The sequence below is a fragment of the Monodelphis domestica genome, chromosome 5 (genome assembly GCF_027887165.1).
Source record: "Monodelphis domestica isolate mMonDom1 chromosome 5, mMonDom1.pri, whole genome shotgun sequence".
In the NCBI taxonomy this organism is placed as follows: domain Eukaryota; kingdom Metazoa; phylum Chordata; class Mammalia; order Didelphimorphia; family Didelphidae; genus Monodelphis; species Monodelphis domestica.
In genome coordinates this window covers 43284037-43307360 of record NC_077231.1, presented here as the reverse complement: position 1 = coordinate 43307360, position 23324 = coordinate 43284037, and the positions used below count along the sequence as shown (strand labels likewise).

The 23324-nt window shown below is 34.1% G+C and overlaps 1 protein-coding gene across 1 annotated transcript in view; it reads right to left on the bottom strand.

Annotated features, from left to right (window-relative positions):
* Window positions 1-23324, bottom strand: part of CAND1 (cullin associated and neddylation dissociated 1) — a 39312-nt gene that overhangs the window by 5869 nt on the left and 10119 nt on the right. The window contains exons 2-11 of the mRNA XM_001362185.5: window positions 19698-19841; window positions 15785-15939; window positions 13656-13779; window positions 10522-10778; window positions 10335-10440; window positions 9846-9991; window positions 5086-5378; window positions 3187-3328; window positions 1341-2834; window positions 294-389 (exon numbers count right to left, since the gene is read on the bottom strand). Coding sequence (XP_001362222.1) covers window positions 294-389; window positions 1341-2834; window positions 3187-3328; window positions 5086-5378; window positions 9846-9991; window positions 10335-10440; window positions 10522-10778; window positions 13656-13779; window positions 15785-15939; window positions 19698-19841 — 2957 coding nt within the window. The remainder of the gene's footprint in view (window positions 1-293; window positions 390-1340; window positions 2835-3186; window positions 3329-5085; window positions 5379-9845; window positions 9992-10334; window positions 10441-10521; window positions 10779-13655; window positions 13780-15784; window positions 15940-19697; window positions 19842-23324) is intronic.

Sequence of the window (23324 nt, the reverse complement as noted above, 5' to 3'; positions counted from 1 at the left end):
TGAGTCCTTTTTTCAATAGAGGAACAATAGATGAATCCTACTTTTTCTTCTTTCCTCTTCCCCTCCATTTAAATCTGATCAGTTTCATGATGTGTGGAAAGAGGAATTTTTTAAGCTCACAGATTTTAGACCCAATACACTGTACTATGTTGGAAGATTTAACAAGGGTTCTGATACTACCAACTAACCAACACTGATAATACTACCTGTGTGACCTTGGCCAAGATAGCAAGTAGTTCCAAATCTTTCCAAAATCTAAGTTAATCAGAAAGATATTGTTTGTCCATACTCACCTATACAATTCTTTAGTAGTGGATCTATGGGCTGCGGATGGTCAGAAATAGTAAACTTCACAGCTGTAACCACTGAACTTCGGGCATAAGATGAGCCTAACAAAGGGGAGTAAATTATTGGTATAAAGACCACTAAAAATCATATCAATAATTATTTTCAAGTTGATAGTGAACCAAAGTTTCTACTTCCTTAATTTGTATTTAGAGTACAATAGTATTAAAAACATTTTCTTAGGACAATGAAGAATCAAAATGTTTACTGACTAGTTTATAATATGGAAAATTCCCTTTGACTTTATATTCTACCAACAGGACAACTCTGTCCAACTTAACTCTTTCCATTATCATTAAATTAAACAAAACAAAATGGGGGGGGGGGAGACATCAGGAAAAATATACTTGCTTGGCTTATAAACCTTTTAAGTTTAATTTTTAGACACACAAAAAGCAATGATTAGCATCACTTTTCAGACACTTTCTAATTATATTCCCTTAACTAAATATTTCAAATACATCCAAAGCATCATCACTTGTATCAAGTTCGACTTGTCAAAATAGGCTGAGACATTCCAGTGAATCTCAGGAACCACAAATGACACTCACTTCAGAGAAAAGTATTTTGCTTATGGTTGTTAGCACTTGTAAGCTTTTATAACCATAAATACTTAACAGCATTAGGAAGTACCTTAGTACATAATAGTAATCCAAACAGATGAGTTTTCGTGTTCTTCAAAAGTGGAGAAAATAGCACAAAAGTGGAATATTCACTACTAAATTATATAGGTATTTCTTATCTATTAAATAGAAATGAATTTAACAATCATTTGGCTAAATATGTACCTGTGATGAGTAACCGAAATCTGAAGTTTTATGTGACTCCATGAATTCATTATATATTCATTAGTGTCTTACTGCTTAGTGGTACCTAGCCCTCAAAAATGCCAAGATCTTTTTTTCTATTTAATTACAATATTCACATATAAAATAATTAACAAGTATCCATAACAAAGGACATATTCCTTTTATTCAGAAAGCTTATGTACCTACCTGATACTAAGTACCCTTTAAGCCTTGGAAGCAGAGTTTCTGGATCAATTAAAGTGAGTTTACCCAAGCACTCAGCAACAACATTCCTGGTTCCTTCTTCTGCACACTCACAGTGTTTCAGTAGTAAGGTCCAGATGTTTTCAACATAGGGTTTAAGGCCTACCACTGATGCAGAGCTAATAATTTCCTTCAAGGAATGAAGCAAAAGATACTGCCTCTTGGGCTGACTGGTTATTTCTTGTAAGACAAATGGCAGATATTCAGGAAGATTGCCAACACTAATGCTACCTAATGCATAGGATGCTGCTGATTTGACTTCTTCACTAGGAGAAGAGAAGGCTTCTAATATTACAGATTTAAGTTCAAGTTGCCCACTTAAGTCAATGTGATGCCCAACTTCCCCAAGAGAAAGTAGAGCTAAGAGACGAATGGAATCAGTAGACCTTGAGTTCTTGACATCTTGAATAAATTGACCTACTACAGCTGGTCCCTCTTTTGGGCATGCTCGAGTAAGGGCAGCTACACATTTGGCAATGGAATAGTAAGACTGCTTGTGAGTAAGTGCTGTGCTTTGAGCATAAACTGGGCCTGTCAACATACGTAACAAATCCATGTACCCTAAATTATTTGTTCCAGTTACAACCAAAGCTTGGAAAAATTCTAACATGGCGCTGAGTGCTCCTCCCTGCAGCAAAGGTGATCTCACAAGCCCGATAAGTTCATTGAGAATGGATCCGCTTATCTTTGAAAGGGAAGAGGGGTACACTTTAGCTAGTGTAGTCAGAAAGCTGATGGCCATCTGTGATACATGCATATCACTTTCACTGATAAGAGGTGGAAGCTCATCCAAAACAGCATCAATCATGGCAGCTGTCAAGCTGTCACTATAGTTTTTAATTAGGATGTCTAGAGCTGAAAGGGTACCCAGTTTCAAAGCTCGCTGGTTTTTCCTAAGAAAAGAAGCAAGAATAGGTACCCCTTCTCCCAGGACCGGTCTTAAATCTATCTTCAAGGGAGAACCAGCAATCAGGGTCAAAGCCTTCACTGTTGTTAACCGGGTAATTTCATTCTTCAGTCTCTCCAGGAAAATCTGAAGTGTGCTAGGCAGATCACTACCTAGATTATCTCCAAGGCTGCAAATGATTTGTCCCATACAGGAGATGGCCCTCTCTTTGACTTCCTGATCAATGTCAGCTGCTTTTAACCGTTTGATAGTACAGGTAAATAAATCTTTGATGTAAGGAGTTGCATCAAATGAAGAAGGTTGATCTAAAGGACGAATAACTTTGACAAGCTGCTGGGTAACAAGAAGTGCCTCCGATGTGATCTTGTAGAATGGATCACCAACACAAGCCACCACTGGAGGAACCAATGCCTGAACATGAGGATGGAAGACTTGAGGACAGTGGTTACAGAGGATCACATACAGACATGACAGAGCATCAATCTTCAGATTAGATGAGCTGGATTTATCATTCAGTGAGAATATTATTCCTAAAATGTTAACAAAGAAAATCCAGAATCATTCCCGATGCATTTTAAGATACCACAAAATGTATTTTAACTGTTGAACAATTGAATGTTTCAAATTTCTTCTAAAAAATTTTCCTCAGTTACATTTTATATAGATATCTATAAACAAAGATAAAAATAAGCTCCTAACACTTCAGCTATAAGCTTATCCAATTTTTCTTAAAAATAAATTAGTGTTCAATATGATCAGTTAAGAAACTGAATGTAATTTTGTGGTTATAACTTTTTTACTTTTCACATTTTATGACTAAAGACATTAAATTTGTGATAGGAATTATAACTTCTAAGTTCAACTCCTTATTACTTTTCCTACCTGGTACAAGCACAGGAATGTGCTGTGTGAGTGCCCCAGGTAATACATTTACCAGCTCAGTTAACATGTTAAAACAACACTGTCGAGTTTTCACACTCTTCTCCTTCATCTGTTTGTGAAGAGCCTTAACAATGTTGGGAACCTGTAATTATCAAAAACCACCATTAGCCAGTTTAGTCATTGGGATTTCCTCAGTGTAATTATCACAAATTACTAGGAAAAGAAGGAACATACAGGCCAAAAAACATCTTTTTTGTTTCTTCAACTAAACCTTTTTCACCATTTATCTCTCACTTCTTCATTACAAAAATTTTAGGGACAAAGCTTATATTTTATAATCATATTTAGCATTTTAAAAAATGCTAATGATTGGATTTTTTCATAGGAAAATCATTTTGCCTAAATTAAAATACCTGACCAATTCATTTCAAGAGGAAATCTAAGAAATGTATTGTTTAATCTCTCCAGATTACCAAAACTCATACATAGTGAATCACTGTTGTAAGAAAAGTGACCTTACACTTACGAGTCTGCATTTCTGACTGGAAAAATGCTAATATAGTGAATAGTAATGGCACTGGCAACTATGGTTGGAGAAAAAATTATTTTCTGGTCACCTTGTAATTTCCTAAAAGTAACATTCAAAATTTTCCCTTCAGCTCTGCCTTACAGACACTGCCAAGGAAATAAAACCAATTATTCAAACAACCATCCCCACCTTAAATGCTGACAGATGAAACTTGGCCTGAGAATACTTATCAATCAAGTTGTTATCTTATAAATAAGTCAGTTACCCAAAACACTATCAATTGATAAATATTCACTGTGAACAGCTAGGTAACCAAGTTTCTAAAAACCCATTAAAAGCAATACTATAACTATCAGGCAAATACACAACAGGGAGACATAGTGAGAACAAGGCACTTCTCCCCAGTTCTCTGAAGTACTATAAGAAATAAAGAGATATATAGATATATGCCTGGCACAATGGATAGTATGATGGACTTGGAACCAGACCAAACAAACAAACAAATAAATGAATGAATGAATAAATAAATAAATAAATAAATGGATAAATAAATAAATAAATAAATAAATGAATAAATAAATAAATAAGTGAAAGGTATAAATCCTGCCTCCTTGGGATACTGGCTAAGTCATACTCATTACCTAAGGTATCTCACGCAACTCCCTGGGACTTAATCTTCCAAACCATTCAAAGATGCAGCAATGGGACTGAATGTTTCCACATCTCAATCTTATGTCTACTAACAGCTTTGTCACATATCACTTTAAATTTAGAACTGTTTTCTGCCTAGTAAAATTTTCAATGTTAGAACATTTATGTCCACTACGAAAGAAAGAAAGAAAGAAAGAAAGAAAGAAAGAAAGAAAGAAAGAAAGAAAGAAAGAAAGAAAGAAAGAAAGAAAGAAAGAAAGAAAGAAAGAAAGAAAGAAAGAAAGAAAGAAAGAAAGAAAGAAAGAAAGAAAGAAAGAAAGAGAAATTACATAATTTTTAATTATATAAACAATGCTAGGGATTCCATGGAGGAAAAATAATGCAAAATCCTAAACATTGTGATGGCCAACTGAAATTTAAAGAGGCAGATTAAAGACTCCTTTGTTGACCACTTAAGCTTTATATTCTTCTACTTTAGTAAATAGGTAGCAAACCAACATGTTTTAAATCAACATACCATTTTCTATATAATATCTCTGATTAGGGCACATTGCAAAGTATATTCATAGTACAATTTTAAATAGATGACTGATTCACAATCAAATTTATTTCTCTAACATTAGTAAACACCAGCTTTCTTAGCCAATTTAAGCTTGTGTGCATATTAAGCATGATAAAGAAAAGACATTTGGAAAGTCCCCCCCCATCCCCCAACCAACCTGACTCTGAAGCATGGTCAAAGGAGTTTCTCCTTGTTCCATTGCATCAGGATCACAAAGCCAACTCTGCACAGGACGAGTTTGCTTCAAAAGGGAAAGGTAGGCATGGAACACATCTGCTTTCACATTCTCTTCGCGTTCTTTAAATCTGGCTATCAAGGCTGGAGATACAGTCTTGTAGAACTCTGGAAGCATTTCGTGCCGTGTGCTAACTACAGCATCTAAGCATTTGGCTCCTGCACGTCTTACTTTCCAACTCATGTCATCATCATCACTGTATTCATCATCACTCCCTTAAGATAAAAATTTTTTAAAAATAGATTAAGGAAAATACATAATTTTTAGAAGTGAAAATGAATTAAGATTCTTCACAATGAAAGCAGGTATCATAAGTTGCATTAACATTTTCCAACAATTACAAAACAAGTAGGTATCAACAGTACCTAAAAGATATGTAACTATAATGTAATATCCAAGTTTGCCCTTAAATCAACTTTTATAGAACATGACTGTTTATTTTAATAAAGTATATGCACAGAAATTACATTTTTTCTGACAATGTTAAATAATTCTGCAGATGTAGTAATTTAGCATTTATCCTCCTAATGTGTCCAAAACTCTTCATTTAATTTGGTTGGAAGTCATCCTGAGATCACCTTCTTATTTCCCTAACTCATTATTAACCAGAATCTACGAAAAACCCCTTACTACTAGCTCATTTTACAGTCATTTGCCTCTTACATGAAGTCTACCTAGCATTTATTAAGTGAAAATGAATTAAGATTTGTGCTGGGCACTGAAATAAGTGTTTTCCAATTATCTCTTTGATTCTCATAACCACCCCAGGAGGGAAGGGTGCTGTCCTTTATCCCCATTTTACAGATGAAGAAACTCAAAACAGAGGCTCAGAAACTTGGCCAGGGTCATACAGCTATGAAGTGTCTCAGGCTAAATTTGAACTTGGTTCTTTCTGTCTCTATCCTGGTTCTATCCACTGTGCCAATCATTTAACCTCTCTGAGCCTTAGTTCCATCTGTAAAATTAGGGTATCCCCATCACCTTTATAATCCTACATTTAGCCTGGAGAAAAGAGACTCGATGAGGACATAAAAGGTGTTTTTAGGGCTTTCGTGGAGAAGAGGGATTGGCTTATTTTGTCTGACCTCAGTGGATAGAAGCTTCAAAGAGGAAAACTTTAAAAGGAAAAGTCTTGCTGCCAAGAAAAACTTTTTATCACTGAGAGTGATCGTAAGGTAGATGGGCCACAATAGTGACCCATTCTAATGGCATTTGATTCCACCTTTCTGAATACACTTGTCACCAATACTAAAAAAAAGGGATTCCTTTTGAATAAGGTTTAGAATAGTTCAACTCTCAAGTCCCATTAATTCCTTTTTTAGCCTAATATTTTGTATCACTCTTCTTCATGCCCCATACATAGTCTAGGGCTGGCTATTCCCTGAAAATCACAGGAATTGGGGCTCAGAGATCTAGTTCAAGGTCTTCTAGTCCAACTCCCTTGTGTCATTTTAAGTGGATACCTTCTGTTTTTAAAACAGTAATCATTTTTTTTTTGTTCAAACTGTCCCCCCATTCAAAGTCAAACACATACTCTAATAAATCTTTTTTTTTTTTTGTAACAAAGAAAAAATGTTCTAATAGCTTCTGGTGGACTACATGTTATATTCCAATTTAATTTTATGACATCTCCCTATCATACAGTGACATTATGCTTTAACATTCTTTTCCATTATTTTGTTGCTGGCTTGTTCTAATCTCAACCTGCCCTTCCATACCTCTTAACTTCAATCTTATTTTCCTTTTTAAGTTTTTTGTTACCTTTTTTTAGACATTCCCACCATTGAAGAACAACAGGTAGGCAAAACCCAACCGATACCAACCACCTGTGACAGAATATATTTGTACTCTATATCCAGTCCCCACCTCCCTGGGGAAGGTGTTTCTTTGGCAACCCTCCAAGGCTATCATGTGCCTGACAATTCGGAGTTCAGCTGTTTCTTGATGTTCTTATTTACTCCACAGTACTGTGTAGTTTGATAGTCTTCATCCTGTAGCATTTCACCCAAGCCTTCCTATTTGATGTTTCTCATAATGCAATGTCAATCTATTTAATTAATAGACTACAATTTGTCCAGGCACTCTTTAATAGGCCTCCACTTACAGTTTTCTACCATAAAGAATATGTTGGGTGTGTATGTTCTGCTTGTTAGTGTCATGGACTCCTTTGGCAGTCTGATATATAGGCCCTTTCTCAGAATGTTTTTAAATGTTGGTAATGTTTTAAGATGCTGGTAAAAAGCTTATGTTCTCCTGCCAAGCTAAGTCATCCTCCAATAGAATTTACCCCTTAATGGCTCCTTAGTTTATCTTCTGCTGGATCACTCTGCTTCCAAGTCTCACTTATCTAGGTTGTTTCACTTTTTTTATTTGGCAACCAGTACTATTAGAAGATAAGTTCTTTGAAAGTAGGAATCATTTCAATCTTTGCACTTATATCTCAGTGGTTAGCACAGGATAGATACGTGATACTTCTTTACTGATAACACAGAATTTTAATAATTATTGCTTTGTAGCAGTTTGAGATTCATTCATGTAAAGATCCAATACCTGCTTTCCAAGGAAACCCTAATAAATGCAAATGATACAATGTTGTCTATAAATTCATTTTCGTTATTTTGACATTTCTATGAACAGAAATCTCTCTCCCTTTATGTATTTACATATGTGGAACAGTGGAAAAATAAGTTTGAATCCAGCCTCAGACACACAATAAGTTGTTAGAAGTAAATCTTTGCTTTCTGAAACAAAGATGAGGCCGAATAGTATGAAAACAAATTTATGCTCCTAATTTTTCAACTTCATTTTTCTTGGGTTTTTGCATTTTCTTTTTTAACAAAGTTAATATGGAACTGTTTGTATGACTTCAGAGACCTAATCGATATTATTACTGCTTGCCTTCTTGACCCAACCTAAGAGTACAGTACAGAGAGATACTAGGCCTCTACTTATCCAGCCATATACTTCTGCCTCCCCCTTCCCCCAACAGTCAGCTGCCTAGTCCAGGTCCATAGTTCAGAATGCGAATCAAATCAATTCTAAGCTAAAACCTTGGGTACAGTTACCACTGCTGCAGAGGAAGTGACATTCTAGTGTTCTATGTCTAGTTAACTGTCTCCTCCAGTAAGTATCTTTTGGATCTGAAGTAGAAGGCTACCTAGAGAAAAACTAAACCAAACCAACCTTTCCTACTGATAATCCTTCAGACCATTCATGCTATCCTGCCCTTCCCTTTCCACTGTGCCCACAAAAGCAGTCTTTTATTAGGCCTTTTCCCTTAACCCAGGTTCTCTATTACCAGGTCTTTTCTGTAGTACTCAATGATGTGCCCAGTCATCATCACTCAGCAGTCCCTCTTCTGTAGAGGTTCATTGTATCCAGTTCCTGGTGGCAATTACCCACTCTTGCCCAGGTCCTTCTTCCTCCTTTCAAGTAGTTCCTATCAAGTCCAATTCTTCCCCTTATTTTCAGGAAGTCAGTATGATGACATGGGGGGAATGAACCATCATTTTATTCCAGTTGCACCCAGGGACATGCAGACCAATGATTGTTATTACTCACAAGTATTCCACAACCATAACCCAGAACTGTGAGTTTGTTCTATTTGAAAATAATCTTACATCTTTCCCATTTTTCTTTGTGCAAATATCTGGACCTTATAAACATACTCAGCTTGCCCATATCCTCAAGAAAATTTTCATTTGTCCTTTCTAATCCCTCAAATGTATTTTCCTATACAATACCCCTACTTTTCAAAGAAAAACTCCTAAAAAAAAGCTGAAATTACAATTTTAAGATGCTAACTTACATAAAACCTGGCCCGTAAACTGTCACTTAATAATGTAACTGTATACAAAATAATACAGCAAATTGAAAAATACTAAAAAGGAAGTTTTTGGAATTTTAAGCACCAATCAAGCCATTTAAAAATCATACTGATTACACATTTCTATGGGCCATTCCAAAAGTCTTAATGTATTTGAAACTATTAGAAGCTGTAAGTTGGAAACTATTAGAGCTTTGAACTAACTGCACTAAGACTTTTTCAATACTCTGCAGACCTCCATACTAAGGAATGGTTGTATGGGTAAGGGGAGAGCACTTTGATTTTATCTAACTCTTCTCATGCCTAATATATATATTTGCTGAATTTAATATAGGGACAGAAATGACCAAGTTTATTGTTTATCATTCATCCTTATATCTCATTCAACATCGCGACCTACATTCAAGATCCAAGGAGACAATAAACACTCCTTACTTCCAACAAATGCTCTCTAATTATAATTTGAGCCTCCAAAAATAGTCAAGAGAACTGAACTGTGGACACTACCTAGAGCAAAGAACTGAAGCCTGTCAATTCACATACTTCATTATTTGCTCACTCAGTCTGTTCCTCTACTAAAAAACATGTTGTCAATGGACAGAATGGAAACAGAAGAAAGAAGTCAAAGTGGTATCAAAGACTGGGGAAAAAAATGGAGCTCACAGAGTACCAGTCTAAAGAGCTCTATTGAAACTTGGGTAATCTATTCATTACTAATCCAATATGAAACAATGTTCTTTTAAACAAAAATTATGATGAACAATTGGGTACAAAGTTATGATGAACAATTTGGGTACAAAGCAGTTCAATTTTGAGGTAGACTAGGAACCTAAAAGTATCATTAAATTGAGAATACCTTGATCATCATCATCACAGCCATCTGCATCCATAGCATTTTCATCTTCATCTTCATCATCATAATTGTAATTAGGATCATAAGTAAGATATTTAAGACAAATATTTATAATTGTTGAAACATGGGGATAAACTTCCTTAGGACATCTGCAAAAACAAATTTACCGTGATTATATTCAAGGCAGATATTCAACTCTAACAGAACATTTTTTTCTAACAAAATATTAAAAGCACAGTCAATTCCTTATAGTTAAACATTAAGAATGTCCAAGTAGTAAGTGTTCCACTTGCTTTTTCTAGAGACCAAGAAATTGCATTTGATTATTGTGCTGGCGAAGAAATCACTAATTAAGTAGTAACGGTAAAGGATTTGACTCTGAAATTGACAGTACTCAATATAACTCATCTCTTCATGGGCAAGTTCCCCCATGTGAAAAAGATATTATTTAATAAAAAGAAATAGGAAAACAAGTATACCCAAAATACTTACCTTCTGACAAACGATTCAAAGGCCTGAATGCAATACTCTCGTAATTCATCGTCATCTACATTACAAAATTTCACTACCAAAGGAATTATCTTCTCAAGGTATTCACCTAATAAAGAAAACGTAATTTATTCATAAGCATGTGAAAACAGCTTAAAAACATACAAAATCTTAACATCAAATTTCTTACCTATTCTGTGACCTGCTTGCCTACTAATAGCGGCAATACATTGTATGTAGGTCCTTGTTGTTGACATGGAATCATTTTTTGATAGCTCTGATAAGAGATGCTCAATGAGATCAACAAAAACTATATTTCCACAACTCATAACCAGATGGCCAAGAGCAATGATAGTTCTCTTCCTTACAGCAAGCCTGGGGCTGGTCAACTGGGGGAGCAGACAGGTCAAAATTGAAGGATGGAAATTAACAAGAAGTCCTCCTTGCCTTAAAACAAAACGAGAAGACAACAAATGAATTCATAACAACCAAATGCTTAAGATCAGTGAAAAATGTCTGACTACCTCAGCTTTACCCTAGCTGAATCAAAACTTTAAAATGAGCTGCCAATTTGTCATAAATACAAAGGAAAAAAGAACCAGTCCTAGAGGAAGGAAGCCAGTGACTTTTTCTCATTCTCTTCCATAATTACATGCAAACTGGAGATTGGAGCGCCTTTATAATTAAAAGCTAAGAGTTGGTAGGAGCCTAATACCCTCTTTAACCCGCAAAATGAATTCTCTCTGACATTCCAAACCACCCACATAAGGTCTCTATGACAGAAACTCCTAACTCTACACATTCCACTTTTTGGTAGTTCTAATTATTAGAAGGTGGTGAAGTTAAAGTCTTCCTAAGTTCTGCTCTTATTTCTGTGAAGCAGCATTAGTTTTCAAGTCAGACCTTCAATTCTCTTTCACCATAACTTCTGTGATGCTGGACATCAGTCTTTTTCTCCACATGTCAAACAAGACTAGGGAAGATAACCACTAAGGTTCCTTCCAGACTTAAAACAGCAGGAAGCAGAACTATTAGGTTTTTTTCTTCATAACAGCCTTTCCAATGTTTGGAAGGAGCATTTATTTGCCTTCCTACCTAACCCCCAAGTCTCCTTTTTCAAAATAAAAATCCCTACTTCCTTTAGTTGCTTTCTCATGGGGTGTCAAAGAACATCCCTCTAGATGAAGCCTAAACTCTCTCCTTTCAAGCTCCCCCTCCTACCTATTTGTCATTTATTTCCCTATCATCATCAAAATGTAAACTATACAAATGAATAACAAATTCTCAACTATAGAAAAAATGAGATTAGGGCAAATAATCATGTAACAGTGGATAATTCCCTAATCTTTATTCTCATCCTCAACTTCTCCATGTGGGTCCAGTCCCCCATTCCTAACTGCCTGAATGTCCCATTAGCACCTCCCATTAAGCAAGGCAATAAATGAACTTGTCACCTCTAACTAAACCCTCCCAGTCAACTAAGTCCCAAATCATGGAATTATCTTTGATTCTTTCTTTTATCTTCATCAAATCATCAGCTACCAAATATTGAGTACTCTACATCTATTCTTTCCATTCAAACTTCAAATACTTTAGTTGAAATTCTTATTCCAAAAAGTCTACTCCACCTCCAGTCTAACCCACACTCCAGATCAATCCATGACCATATTACTTATATATTATTTCAAACATACGACCCTAATCAAGTTAATGTTCTATTAAAAAACCTCCAATTGGCTCTCTGCAGTCTATTAAATAAAGTATACTCCATCCTGGCATTTGATGCCATTCTCTCCTTTATAAATCTGAGTCCAATCCACATTTATCTAGTCCTACTACTCTCCCTTCACATACCCAAAGGTCAAGCCAAATTAAACTGTTTATTATTGTCCTTTGTTCTCCTCTTGGCCTCTTTCTCATACCTTTGCTCACATCATTTCCAATAGCTGGAATGGTCTCCTTTTCATTTTTGCCTCTTTTAGCAACTAGCAACTTCTTCCCCAGAGGCCTAATCTACTAATTTGGCATTCTCTGACCTCATAAATAAAGATGACTATTCCCTTTCTTTTTTTTTTTTAATTAAGACCTCTTCTTTCTAACTCTCTATTGTCTTTTATCATTTATTTTTCTATTTGTCACATCTCCCTTATTAGCCTATGAGAGTTTCTTGAGGGTACAGTTTCTTATTTCACCATATTCTGTACACAACTAGCACTTTATTGAACTGAGTTGAGCCTCATATGTTTGCTATCTCTTCATCACTGCTGTCACTCTTCAGCTTATCAGGGTTCCTTCTTAAAGTGTGGCCTGGCCTCTAGAGCTGGATAGAAATAGCCATGGCCCAATTAGGTCAGTAGAAGCATTGGGTCACTAGTTTAGCCTTCTACTCATATAATTGAAAACAGTTAGCTGTTTTAGATGCCTGAACTCAGAAGAGCTAACTAAAATTCCTAACTTCACATAAACCATTTTCTGACAATATTTCCTTCTTTTCTGTATAGCTGTTATTTTAACCCCAATGTACAAACATATATCTTTTCAATTTCCTACTATTAGAGCTAAGCACATATCACATCCTCACAAGATCGTTTGGGGCCAGAATCATCATATAAAGTACATCATTAGAGAAAATGAATTTAAATAGAACCTCAGACATTCACTAGCAAGACAATAATGCTCCTCATCTATAAAATGAAGGGATTTGGACTAGCTGGCCTTTGAGTTCACTTCTAGCTCTAGAGTTATTATCCTGTTCTTTCTCTTCCTTAATACACTTTGGTACATCTACATGTGACACAAGCACACCAATTCTCTTTGTCCAAGTCACTTGATAAAGACTGCTGGAAAAAAATCACACACACACACACACACACACACACACACACACAGACACACACAGACACACACACACCTCCTTTGGCACTCAGCAGATTTCTTGCCAAGGTGATATTTTCATATAGATGAAAAGTTAATTTGCCACTAAGATCTCCTATACATTCTACTCTAAGTGCCCCATTCTTTTGCCTTCAGTCTTCTCTAAAGTGAAAGACAACAAAGTCTTAAGAGGGGGAAAGCCCATTAATGTAGAACAATTTTCATCAAATGAAAACACAAGCATGCTTAATATAAGATTACCATTGTGGCCAGGAAAATGAAACTTATAATGAGCTTAAAATTCAAATCAAGAGAACTACTTGGCAAAGTTTTCTATGAGAAATTTATTTCCACAATCCAAAAAATTTTCAAGAGTAATAAATAGTAAAAATATACTCTAGTTAATGTTGCATAGCATTAATTACTATACACCTGAAGAGCCATATTTACCTGCTCAGCATATCAGCCATAATATCCAAGGCTTCTAACTGAACAGAAACATCTTCCTGCTTTGCTATAGCACTTGTAAGACGTCCTGTTATCTTTTTACAAACATTGGCTGCTAATGCAGAGCCTGTGACGACAGAAAAAACAATAACCATGTTCAAATGAAAATGCATAAACATAGGTCTTATAGTTATATTCAGGGTAGAAGTATCATAGTAAACATAGAAATATATTTCCAAATATCATAAAAGGGATGAGGGAGAGGGAGATTCAGAACCATACACTAGATTTGCAGTAACACTAGCCAGTGATAGCCAATGGTATTATCATCTACCTGACTTCTTGGTCTACCCAAGTCCCTAGACTTTTGAGGCTGAAAGTGATATAAAAACCATTTTGTATCAAACTGCTGAAATAACTACTAACTACCCTAAGAAAGTCCCAGGAATTTGAAGCCTCCAGAGAATAATTTCAGGAAAAACTCTGCCATCCCTCTCTGAATACTCTAAGACTATACATATATGATCTGGCTCCCTATATCCTACTTGCTGTTTTAAAAAGGAATAAAATCAAAAGCACCACTGCCTCTGGAAATGGCATGTCAATGGATTTGCTGAGTGTTCCATTCCACCATGCTTGGGATTTCTGGAATATCTGGCTGCGAATTCCTTACATGTGTTGTTTCCCTCTATTCCAATGTAAGCTCCTTATAGATAGGGCCTATCTCACTTTTGTTCTGTATCCTCTACATGAGGAACTTAGCATACACCTAATAAATACCTTTGCATTCATTCCAAATTATTCCTTTATTTTTATTATTTTTTAAAATAAAACCCTTACCTTCCGTCTTGGAGTCAATACTGTGTATTGGCTCCAAGGCCGAAGAGTGATAAGGGCTAGGCAATGGGGGTTAAGTGACTTGCCCAGGGTCACACAGCTGGGAAGTGTCTGAGGCCAGATTTGAACCTAGGACCTCCCATCTCTAGGCCTGACTCTCAATCTACTGAGCCACCCAACCGGACCCCCTCAAACTGTTCTTTCAAAAAAAAAAAAAGGCAGCAATAACCCACTGTCAACAATGGTATCACAGGATTTCAGGTTTTTTGAAACTGACTTCCTTAACATTATTGACTTTATTTTAAAGATATTAGTTCCCAGCACATTACTTAAGGTGTGTCACTGTAATTGAAAAGTAGGGTAATTTAAAAAAAAAAAACAGACAGGAAGAATTACCAATAGATGGCATCTGATGAGTCAAATTGGTTCTTTTTATAAGAAAAGTCTTCACAAAACCAGAAGTCCACAAAAAGTTTTAAAGGGAGGGGAAATTAGGAGGAAAAATATCCTATATATAATAACATAAAACAATAAAGGTATTTCTGGCCATCAATAGGGAGTTTTATTTTATCTCCTCAAAACAATGTTATAAATTCACATTTCTCAATCAAATTGGGTTCAATAAGCTGAGAAAGTAACTTTTACCCTATTGGTTTTTGCAAATGTGAGCTATCAAGATCACTAAGATACATTCTAAAATTTGTAATGCTACCTAATGTTTTCCAAGTCGGCTTCATTAATTGGCTTCATTAATTATATTTGCCTGGTCCTTAATTCTAAGGCAAAGTTTACAAAAGCTCTACTTTAGTTATAACCATTAGTAGATGAAACAATGCTCGTTTTTCTCAGGTATACTTAAAATTTTTTAAATTCACTAGTATACTAGGTTCAACAAAAATAGCTTAATGTACTATTAACATGAATGTACTATCAGTTTTAATCAAAGCAGAAAAGTTTTCCCTAATACAATTAACACCGATAATCATGTTAATTAAGTTTCAACTTCAGTTCAGTTTATTAATTAAGTTTCAACTTCAGTTCAGTTTAATTAAAATGTTTTTAAATTAAAAATTTTAAATTAAATCTTGGTCAACTGAACTGGTCACAAATTTTATAAAACTAGTATTTAAAGATCATATTCAGTAAGTGATTCATATATGCAAAAGTAAAAGCCATCAAAGAGTCCTATGATTGTTAAAAAGTATATATTTCAACATTTTATCTATTCAAGGTATGCTTAAGGACAGTAACTATGAATAAAAGTAATTGGAAAGGGGGAAAAAAAACTATCTTACCACTGGAAGCAGGAGGAAGTTCTCCAATTACTGTTTTAAGACCAATGCTTGATATATCTCGTAGTTGTTCTTTATCAGAGAGCATATTAGTACACAGAGTATCTACAATTGTCTCCACTTGGTATTCTTTCACTTTACTCACCAAAGGGCCAAGACTGTAATGTTGGGAATGGACAAAAAGGTTAACAACAAAACAAAAAACCTACTAGTAAACAAAACTAGAAAGAATATCACAAAATATCTAGAACTTTCAATGTGTAATATCCAAATATCAATATATTTATGACTTTACCTACATATAATATGTAAAATGTTATGGCTCTTATAAAACAACATTGATAAAAAGAGGCAGGATAGTAGAGAAAATTCAGTTAGACCTCAAAGTCCAGAAGACCTGGGTTCAAGTCTCAACTCTGATACAGTGGAGAGGTAATGCAAAAAGTCACTTAATCTATCAGTGTTCCAGACAACTCTAAGGCCAAGTTACAGATATGGTGCTTTAGTGAAGTTCTTCACTATATAGTTCCCTATATAAATGAAATAAACCCAGTCCAAAATTAATATACACATATTACATACTCATTTTATTATAATATTAACTATGAAAATCAAGTCAATGGACCATGCACTATGATAGGCTGCTACATTTCATGCTAATTTCCAAATAGTCATATATTTTAAATGTTATAATGCATATAGCAATCTATTACTTTGCAAAGAAAATATCACTGTACTTTGCTAGAACCTACTAATATAACTTTTTTTTTCAATCCTTACCTTCTGTCTTAGAATCAATACTGTCTATTGGTTCTAAGGCAGAAGAGCACTAAAGGCAAAGCAATGGGAGTTAAGTGGCTTGCCCAGCCTCGTACAGTCAGAAAGTGTCTAAGACCAAATTCGACCCCAGGACCTCCTGTCTCTATAGGCCTTGCTCTCAATCACAGCAATCTAGCTGCTCCTGAAGTATAACTTTAACAATGGAATGTGTTCCAACAAAATTAGCTTTCTAAAGAAAATTCTACTTTTCCCAATGAATCAGTTATAAAATTCAAGATGCTTTCTTTTTTTTTTGATAGACTATAAAGATTTTCTTCTATGTTTAAAAAAAAAATGCTAAGATTTTCTTGCCATAGCACACAGAAGACTGTTAGTATAAAGAGCCCCATAACTTTTAATTCTCCACCCCCTCAATCCATCATCAAATACCTAACAGCATTCTCATTGCTCTAAGAACTTCTAGCACACATAAGGAAATTTCTGTTTTAGTATCTATAGTTCCAGAATTTTGGATTTTACAAAAGCTAATATAACTGAGTTTAGTGAGTATCTGACATATATAATCATAGAGCTATACACTATTGGGAATACAAAATAAGGATCAGATGTAGTCCTCTTGGCTTCAAAGGGAATGTGACATTACATATACATATAAAACGAGGAAATAATGAATAGTAGTGCACTAGTACAGTCTATGACTACCATAAATTTCTTAAAGGGAAACATCACCAGGACCAGAAAAAGCATATTTTGACAGTTTTATGAAACTTGAAGATTATGCCTGGATTTCAGCTAAGTAAAATTTCTTAGGATATCCTTATAGTAATGGGCTAGATAACATAATTAAAAAAAATATTGTTGTCATCTTCCTTGGTCATATACTATTCAACATAAAACAAGAATAAAGGTAGAGAAGGTAAGTTAATCCATTTTGCATAAGACACAAAGCTAAGAGGAATAGCTGATATGCTATAGAAGATGAAGTAAAAATATCAAAAGAAGCAAAGAAATGTGCCAAAAGATGGTTAGTAGGGATAAATGCAAACCCCTACACTTAAGTGACCAAAAAGACAGGGGCATCATTAAACAATTCATGTTTTTAATAAAAGCACAAAGATGCCAATTCAATGAGTTACAGTATGCCAGCCAAAAAATCCTACCTAATCTAAGAATAACAGAGAGAGGGGTGGGGAAATCTATGACAAATACACAATAGAAGATCACTTATTGGCTATGTTTTTAGGAGAAATTCCTCTCAGAGACTATTTGGTATCTGGGGTCTCATTCAACTCAAATCCTTTGAGTCTACAAATCAGACATTTAAAGTCTAGGTTAGTCTATAAATATAGCACATATACCTTGAAAAATATTAATAACTGTAGACTCTTTTTGAAAGTTTTTTAAAAGACAAAAAGATTTACATATGAAATAATCATTCATCTAAAGAGCAAAAACTCCTATAAAAGATGTCAATTATTTTGAAACTCCTGAAAAGTAATCAAAATATAGCTCTGTACATCAAAAATGATCATGATCTTGTGAAGTTGTCTCCCAATATTTTTAGTCACATACTACCATTCATAAAAAAATTGAGCATGTATGCCCATCTTTTTCATAAAACACTAATTTCAATGAAAATAGAAGAAAAAAAACTTAATTTAGAATTAAATAATTTTACAGTTTGTTCAGACTCCTTTTACAGTTAAGGAAACAGGTCTGTGGGGGGATGGGAACACTTATTTTACCCCTAAAAAGATTATAAAATTTTAAATATGAGTTATAAAAATGTTCACAAGTAAAATATTTAAGAAGAGATATTTATGTATTTCTCTCTAGGCCTGATTCTCCCAAAATGACTTCTAAAAGACATACAATAAAAGGAGATTGAAAAAAAACTATTTCCAGTATTAAAATAGCACATTTCTTAATAAAGACAAACAGTGCAATCAGATGTCAATGTCATCTGTCTACAAATAAAATGAAAATCTTAATGTCAGATGAACTCTGTAACAAATCAATGGCACATCAGGAATGACAGCACCACTAAGTATTTAAGTTGTCCATACTATAAAACAAATATGCAATGCTGAAAACTAATTCAAATATCACAGAAAAAGGATACAATAAAGGATTCAGTAAAAGATTACCATCTGAGATTCTTTAAACACATCCTGCCAGTACAAGAGTAAAAAAATTTTTTTGCATAACAAAGTATATATTCTTTTTTCCTCTATACTCCACATTCTTCCATATTCCATGGAATATAAAGAGAATATTTGAAAATCTGCCAACTCCATAAATCAATAAACATATGAAAAGAGAATGTTGTTTTCAATTATGTAAAACAGTCAAATCCCCCCAAAATGAATAAAATAGAAATTGGTGTTAATGGCAACCCCAAAACTGGATGCATTAGGTAGTTTATATGTGTTTGTGTGTCTGTGTGGAAGAGGGGAGAGACTAATTCAGAAAGTTCATGTTACTTCAAGTTATGCTTGCACTCTGTCCAGAAAACATTTTGTATGATTTAAAATTTTTATGGACTTTTAAAATTAAACCAACCCAGAAGCTAGTCTAAATGCCATTTCAAAAACAAAAACTCCAGGGAACAAAGTTAAAACTACTTTAAATTTATTAAACAATCAAGAGAACATCCCTCCCATTTCTAATATTCTAAGATACAATATTACACACCATAAGTTGAATCTTCTCCAAAATTGTGCCACTCTAACCAAAAAACCCAAGGTAATTTGACTGAGGTTATACAGTTAATAAGTGAAAGAGCTCTGACTAAAACTTAGGTCCAACTTCCAGTTCACTTTTTTTTTTTACACCATTTTATATTTTTCAAAAGTGGCAAGTCCCTTTAAAATACTTCTAGGAATTTCCTCCTTACCTTCTAATTATTTAAAGAAGCATTACCAAATGTATATTCAATTGAAATTTGAAGAGGTAGAACCAAGTATTTACTACATATGTAGAATCAAGATAAATATTACTAAATCATCATTGCATGTAGTGAAAATTTTGCTTAATGAATAAAATACTAGAATAACTTCTATGAGATAAATTACTTATTAGTTATTATAAAATACCAGCTAATGGGGGGAGGAGAGAAGAGGTAAAATACACTTACCATTTGACAGCTAAATTTTGTACTTCTCCATTTTTATCTTCCAGCAATTTCAAAATCATTTTCACTACTTTTCTTTCACTATCATCATCCAACTTGATGGAATCTTTCTGTAGTTCTGTCATCAAATCATTTGTTGCCATAAACCTATCAAAAGGTAAATCCAACTGTGACAATAGGGATTTAACAAATACAATTGAATTTATTCAAAAAGGGGTAAAAAAGACCATTTCAATTTCTATTTTGTTTAAAAAAAGGCAATTTTAACTAAATGTATTATCATTTTAAACAGAATAAAATGTTTGATTTTTTTAGCATCACAAAACCTACACAGTCCTTCCTTCCCCACACCACAGAAGGCATCATCCAGCAAAATATATAGATGTCGTTTGTGTTTCCACTTCTCAGTTCATTCTTTGGAGGTAAATATTCACAAATTATTCTTCAAATTTTAAATTTGTAGCTATATATAATGTTTTACTCTTCATTATCTCATGTAGTTGATTACAAGGTTTTTTTTTAAAATCTCATCATTTCCTATGGCATAGTAGTATTCCATTACAATCATATACCATGATGTTTAGCTAATTGATGGACATTCCCTCAATTTTCAGTTCTTTGCCATCACAAAGAGAACTGCTATTAATATTTTGGAACATAAAGGTTCTTTTCCTTTTCCCCTAATTTCCTTAGGAAAGAGACACAGCAATGGTATTGCTCATCATAAGGATATTCAGACTCATAGCTCTCTGGGAATAATTCCAAATTGTTCTCTAAAATGGTTGGATCAGTTCAATTCCAGTCTCCACACTTTCACATTACCATCCAACATGTCATTTTATCCAATCTAATGGGTATGAGATACCTCAGAATTGTTTTGGTTTGCGTTTCCCTAATCAGTAGTAATTTGAAGTTTTTCATACACCTATTTATGGTTTTGATTTCTTCATTCAAAAACTTCCTATCTTTTACCCACTTATCAATTGAAGAATAGGTCTTATTCCCATAAATGTAACCAAGTTCTCTATATATTTTAGATGAGAGACCTCTATCTAATATCTAATGTCAGACTATCAATGAAAATCCTTCTCCCCCAATTTTCTGTCTTCCTTCTAATCCTGGCAACATTTGTTTATTGCACAAAAGTTTTTCATTTTAATGTACTCCAAATTATCCATTTTATACCTCACAATGTTCCCTAATCTCTTGTTTACTCAAAAAGTGCTCTCCTATCCATAAATCTGATAATGTCCCCTGTTCTAATTTGCTTATGGTATCTCCTTTTATGTCTAGATCGTGTATCTATTTTGATCGTCTCAGTGAATGGTACAAAATAATGGTCTTTCTGACAAACTATTTTCCAATTGTCCCAGCAATTTTTACCAATTAATTCTCATCCTAATAGCATAGATCCATTTTTGTCAAATACAAGGTTGCTATAATCTTTTACTATTGTTTGTTGTATGTCTATTCTATTCCACTGACCTATCTTTCTATTTCTTAATCAGTATCAGATAGTTTTGACAATTAATTTCTAGTTGCGCCCCGCCCCAGTGAATCTCCACTAATTAAGTGAAGTGGATCTTGCTCTTCAGGTTACTGCCAAAATCTACAAAGGCTTGCACTTAACTATGTGCTTTGTGGTCAAGTGCCTCATACACACATACAAATTTTGAACATAAATAATAAAAATATTAGTTCAAATGTCCTTCACCATTCTCTGACAAGTCTGTTAAGTGCTGCAATAATTTCAGTGCTCTTTGATCGACCTCCAGATTACACAATTTTTGCCAAGAGCCTTTTATCACTTTATTTTTTTAAAAAAGGGCTATCACACTTCTACAGCCTGAAAAAAACTGCCTGCTTTCTCATTAATTTATCCACAAGTATGATTTATGAAGTATGCATTTTAACTAGTCCACATTCTTAACTAGTGCTTATAAATATGAATTTTTGTCCTGCTATCAAGCTGTTCGCAAGTCTGCAGCAGTTTTTCTACGTTAACTTTCTCTTGATGTAGTATTGGAAAGTAATAGTTTTCCTATAATCAAGAGTATTTTCCCCAAAGATTTCATCTCAATTAATCACAAGTCTCTAGACTTATGAACAATTCTTTCCCACCATACCATCTACAAATGGAACCAAAACCTCTTTTGTATATGATTTCGCAAGCCTCATTTCTACTTCAGGTAGGGTCAAAGTGTAAGTTTTCTCTGGATAAATTCTGATGTTGCTAAATATTCTATATGAACATTTTTAAGATGCCACTTCAAAGTCAGAATTCATGTGAACTGCAGCTAGAGAAATCATACGTATAAAAGCAAAGGTTACCTTTCCTCTCCGTCAATAACATTTGTAAATCCCAATCATGTGGCCTGAATGATATTTTCTGGATTTGGACTTTTATTTCTGATTTTTTAATATTGCTATGTAATGGTCTCTTTTGTCTTTGCTTGCATTAGCATCAACTGCTTGAGTGCACTTCCTCTTCAAACTGTTATACATTCATCTATCACAAATATATTAATTTCATTTATAAGAAATATTAGACTGCTGAAATGTAAACTGCTGAAACTTTCAAAATTATTATCTCTAGCCACTGCATTTGTTAAATCTTGGGGTTTGATTTTTTTAAAACTGGCATAATATATTTACCAACAAATTGATCTATTTTGATTTGATGATTCAGAGAATTCTAGCTTTCGTAATTCAAAGGAAAAAAGTGGCTATTAAAGTCCTTATAATAAGGGTCTGGTACTAGATTGATAGGTATATGAGTGGAGATGAGACCAATTTTAAGAGATGTTGAAAATACAGAAACTATATGATTTACAACATATTGGCTATATGTGGTGACAGTAAGGAGCAAGGAATAATATTAAGGTTGTGAAACTAAGTGACTGGAAAGATAGTAGTGCTCTACAATAATAGAAAGTTGGGAAGAGAAGAAATATAATAGAGTAAAATTTTGGAAATTACTTCTTGTGTTTAGAAATCTGTCCTATATTAACAATGACATAAGACATGAGACATACTAACCAGCAATATATAGCTGGTTATTAATAAATTATCTTGGTATGAATTCAATATTCATATAGCTTAAATGTTAAATTGTAAAATCAAAATATATCAAGGTCTAGAGACATTAGACCTGCTAGATCTTAAAGGGATCTACATGTAGATACCCGAAGTCATTGCTATGGCCAATAAAAATGTCCTTGCATATGCATAAATTTGGAAATGGCTGAAGAAATTATGGTATATGATCATGATGGATGACTACTGTGCTATGAAAAATAAAAAAAAACACGATCATTTCAGAAACTTGGGAAAACTTATGTGAACTCATGCAAAGTGAAGTGAGCTGGAGAACTCTGTAGAAGAGCAATATTGTACTATGATCAACTGAGAATGACTATTCTTAGCAATACCGATGACCCAAGACAATTCCAAAAGACTTAAGATGAAAAATTCTATCTACCGCCAGAGAAAAAATTGAATGCAGATCAAAGCATATTTTTTTAATTTTTCCCTATTTTTATTTTTGTCTTGTTTTCTTTCTCAATATAGCTAATGTAGAAATGTTTTGCATGACTACACTGATTAATCTATGCCAAACTGCTTGCCTTC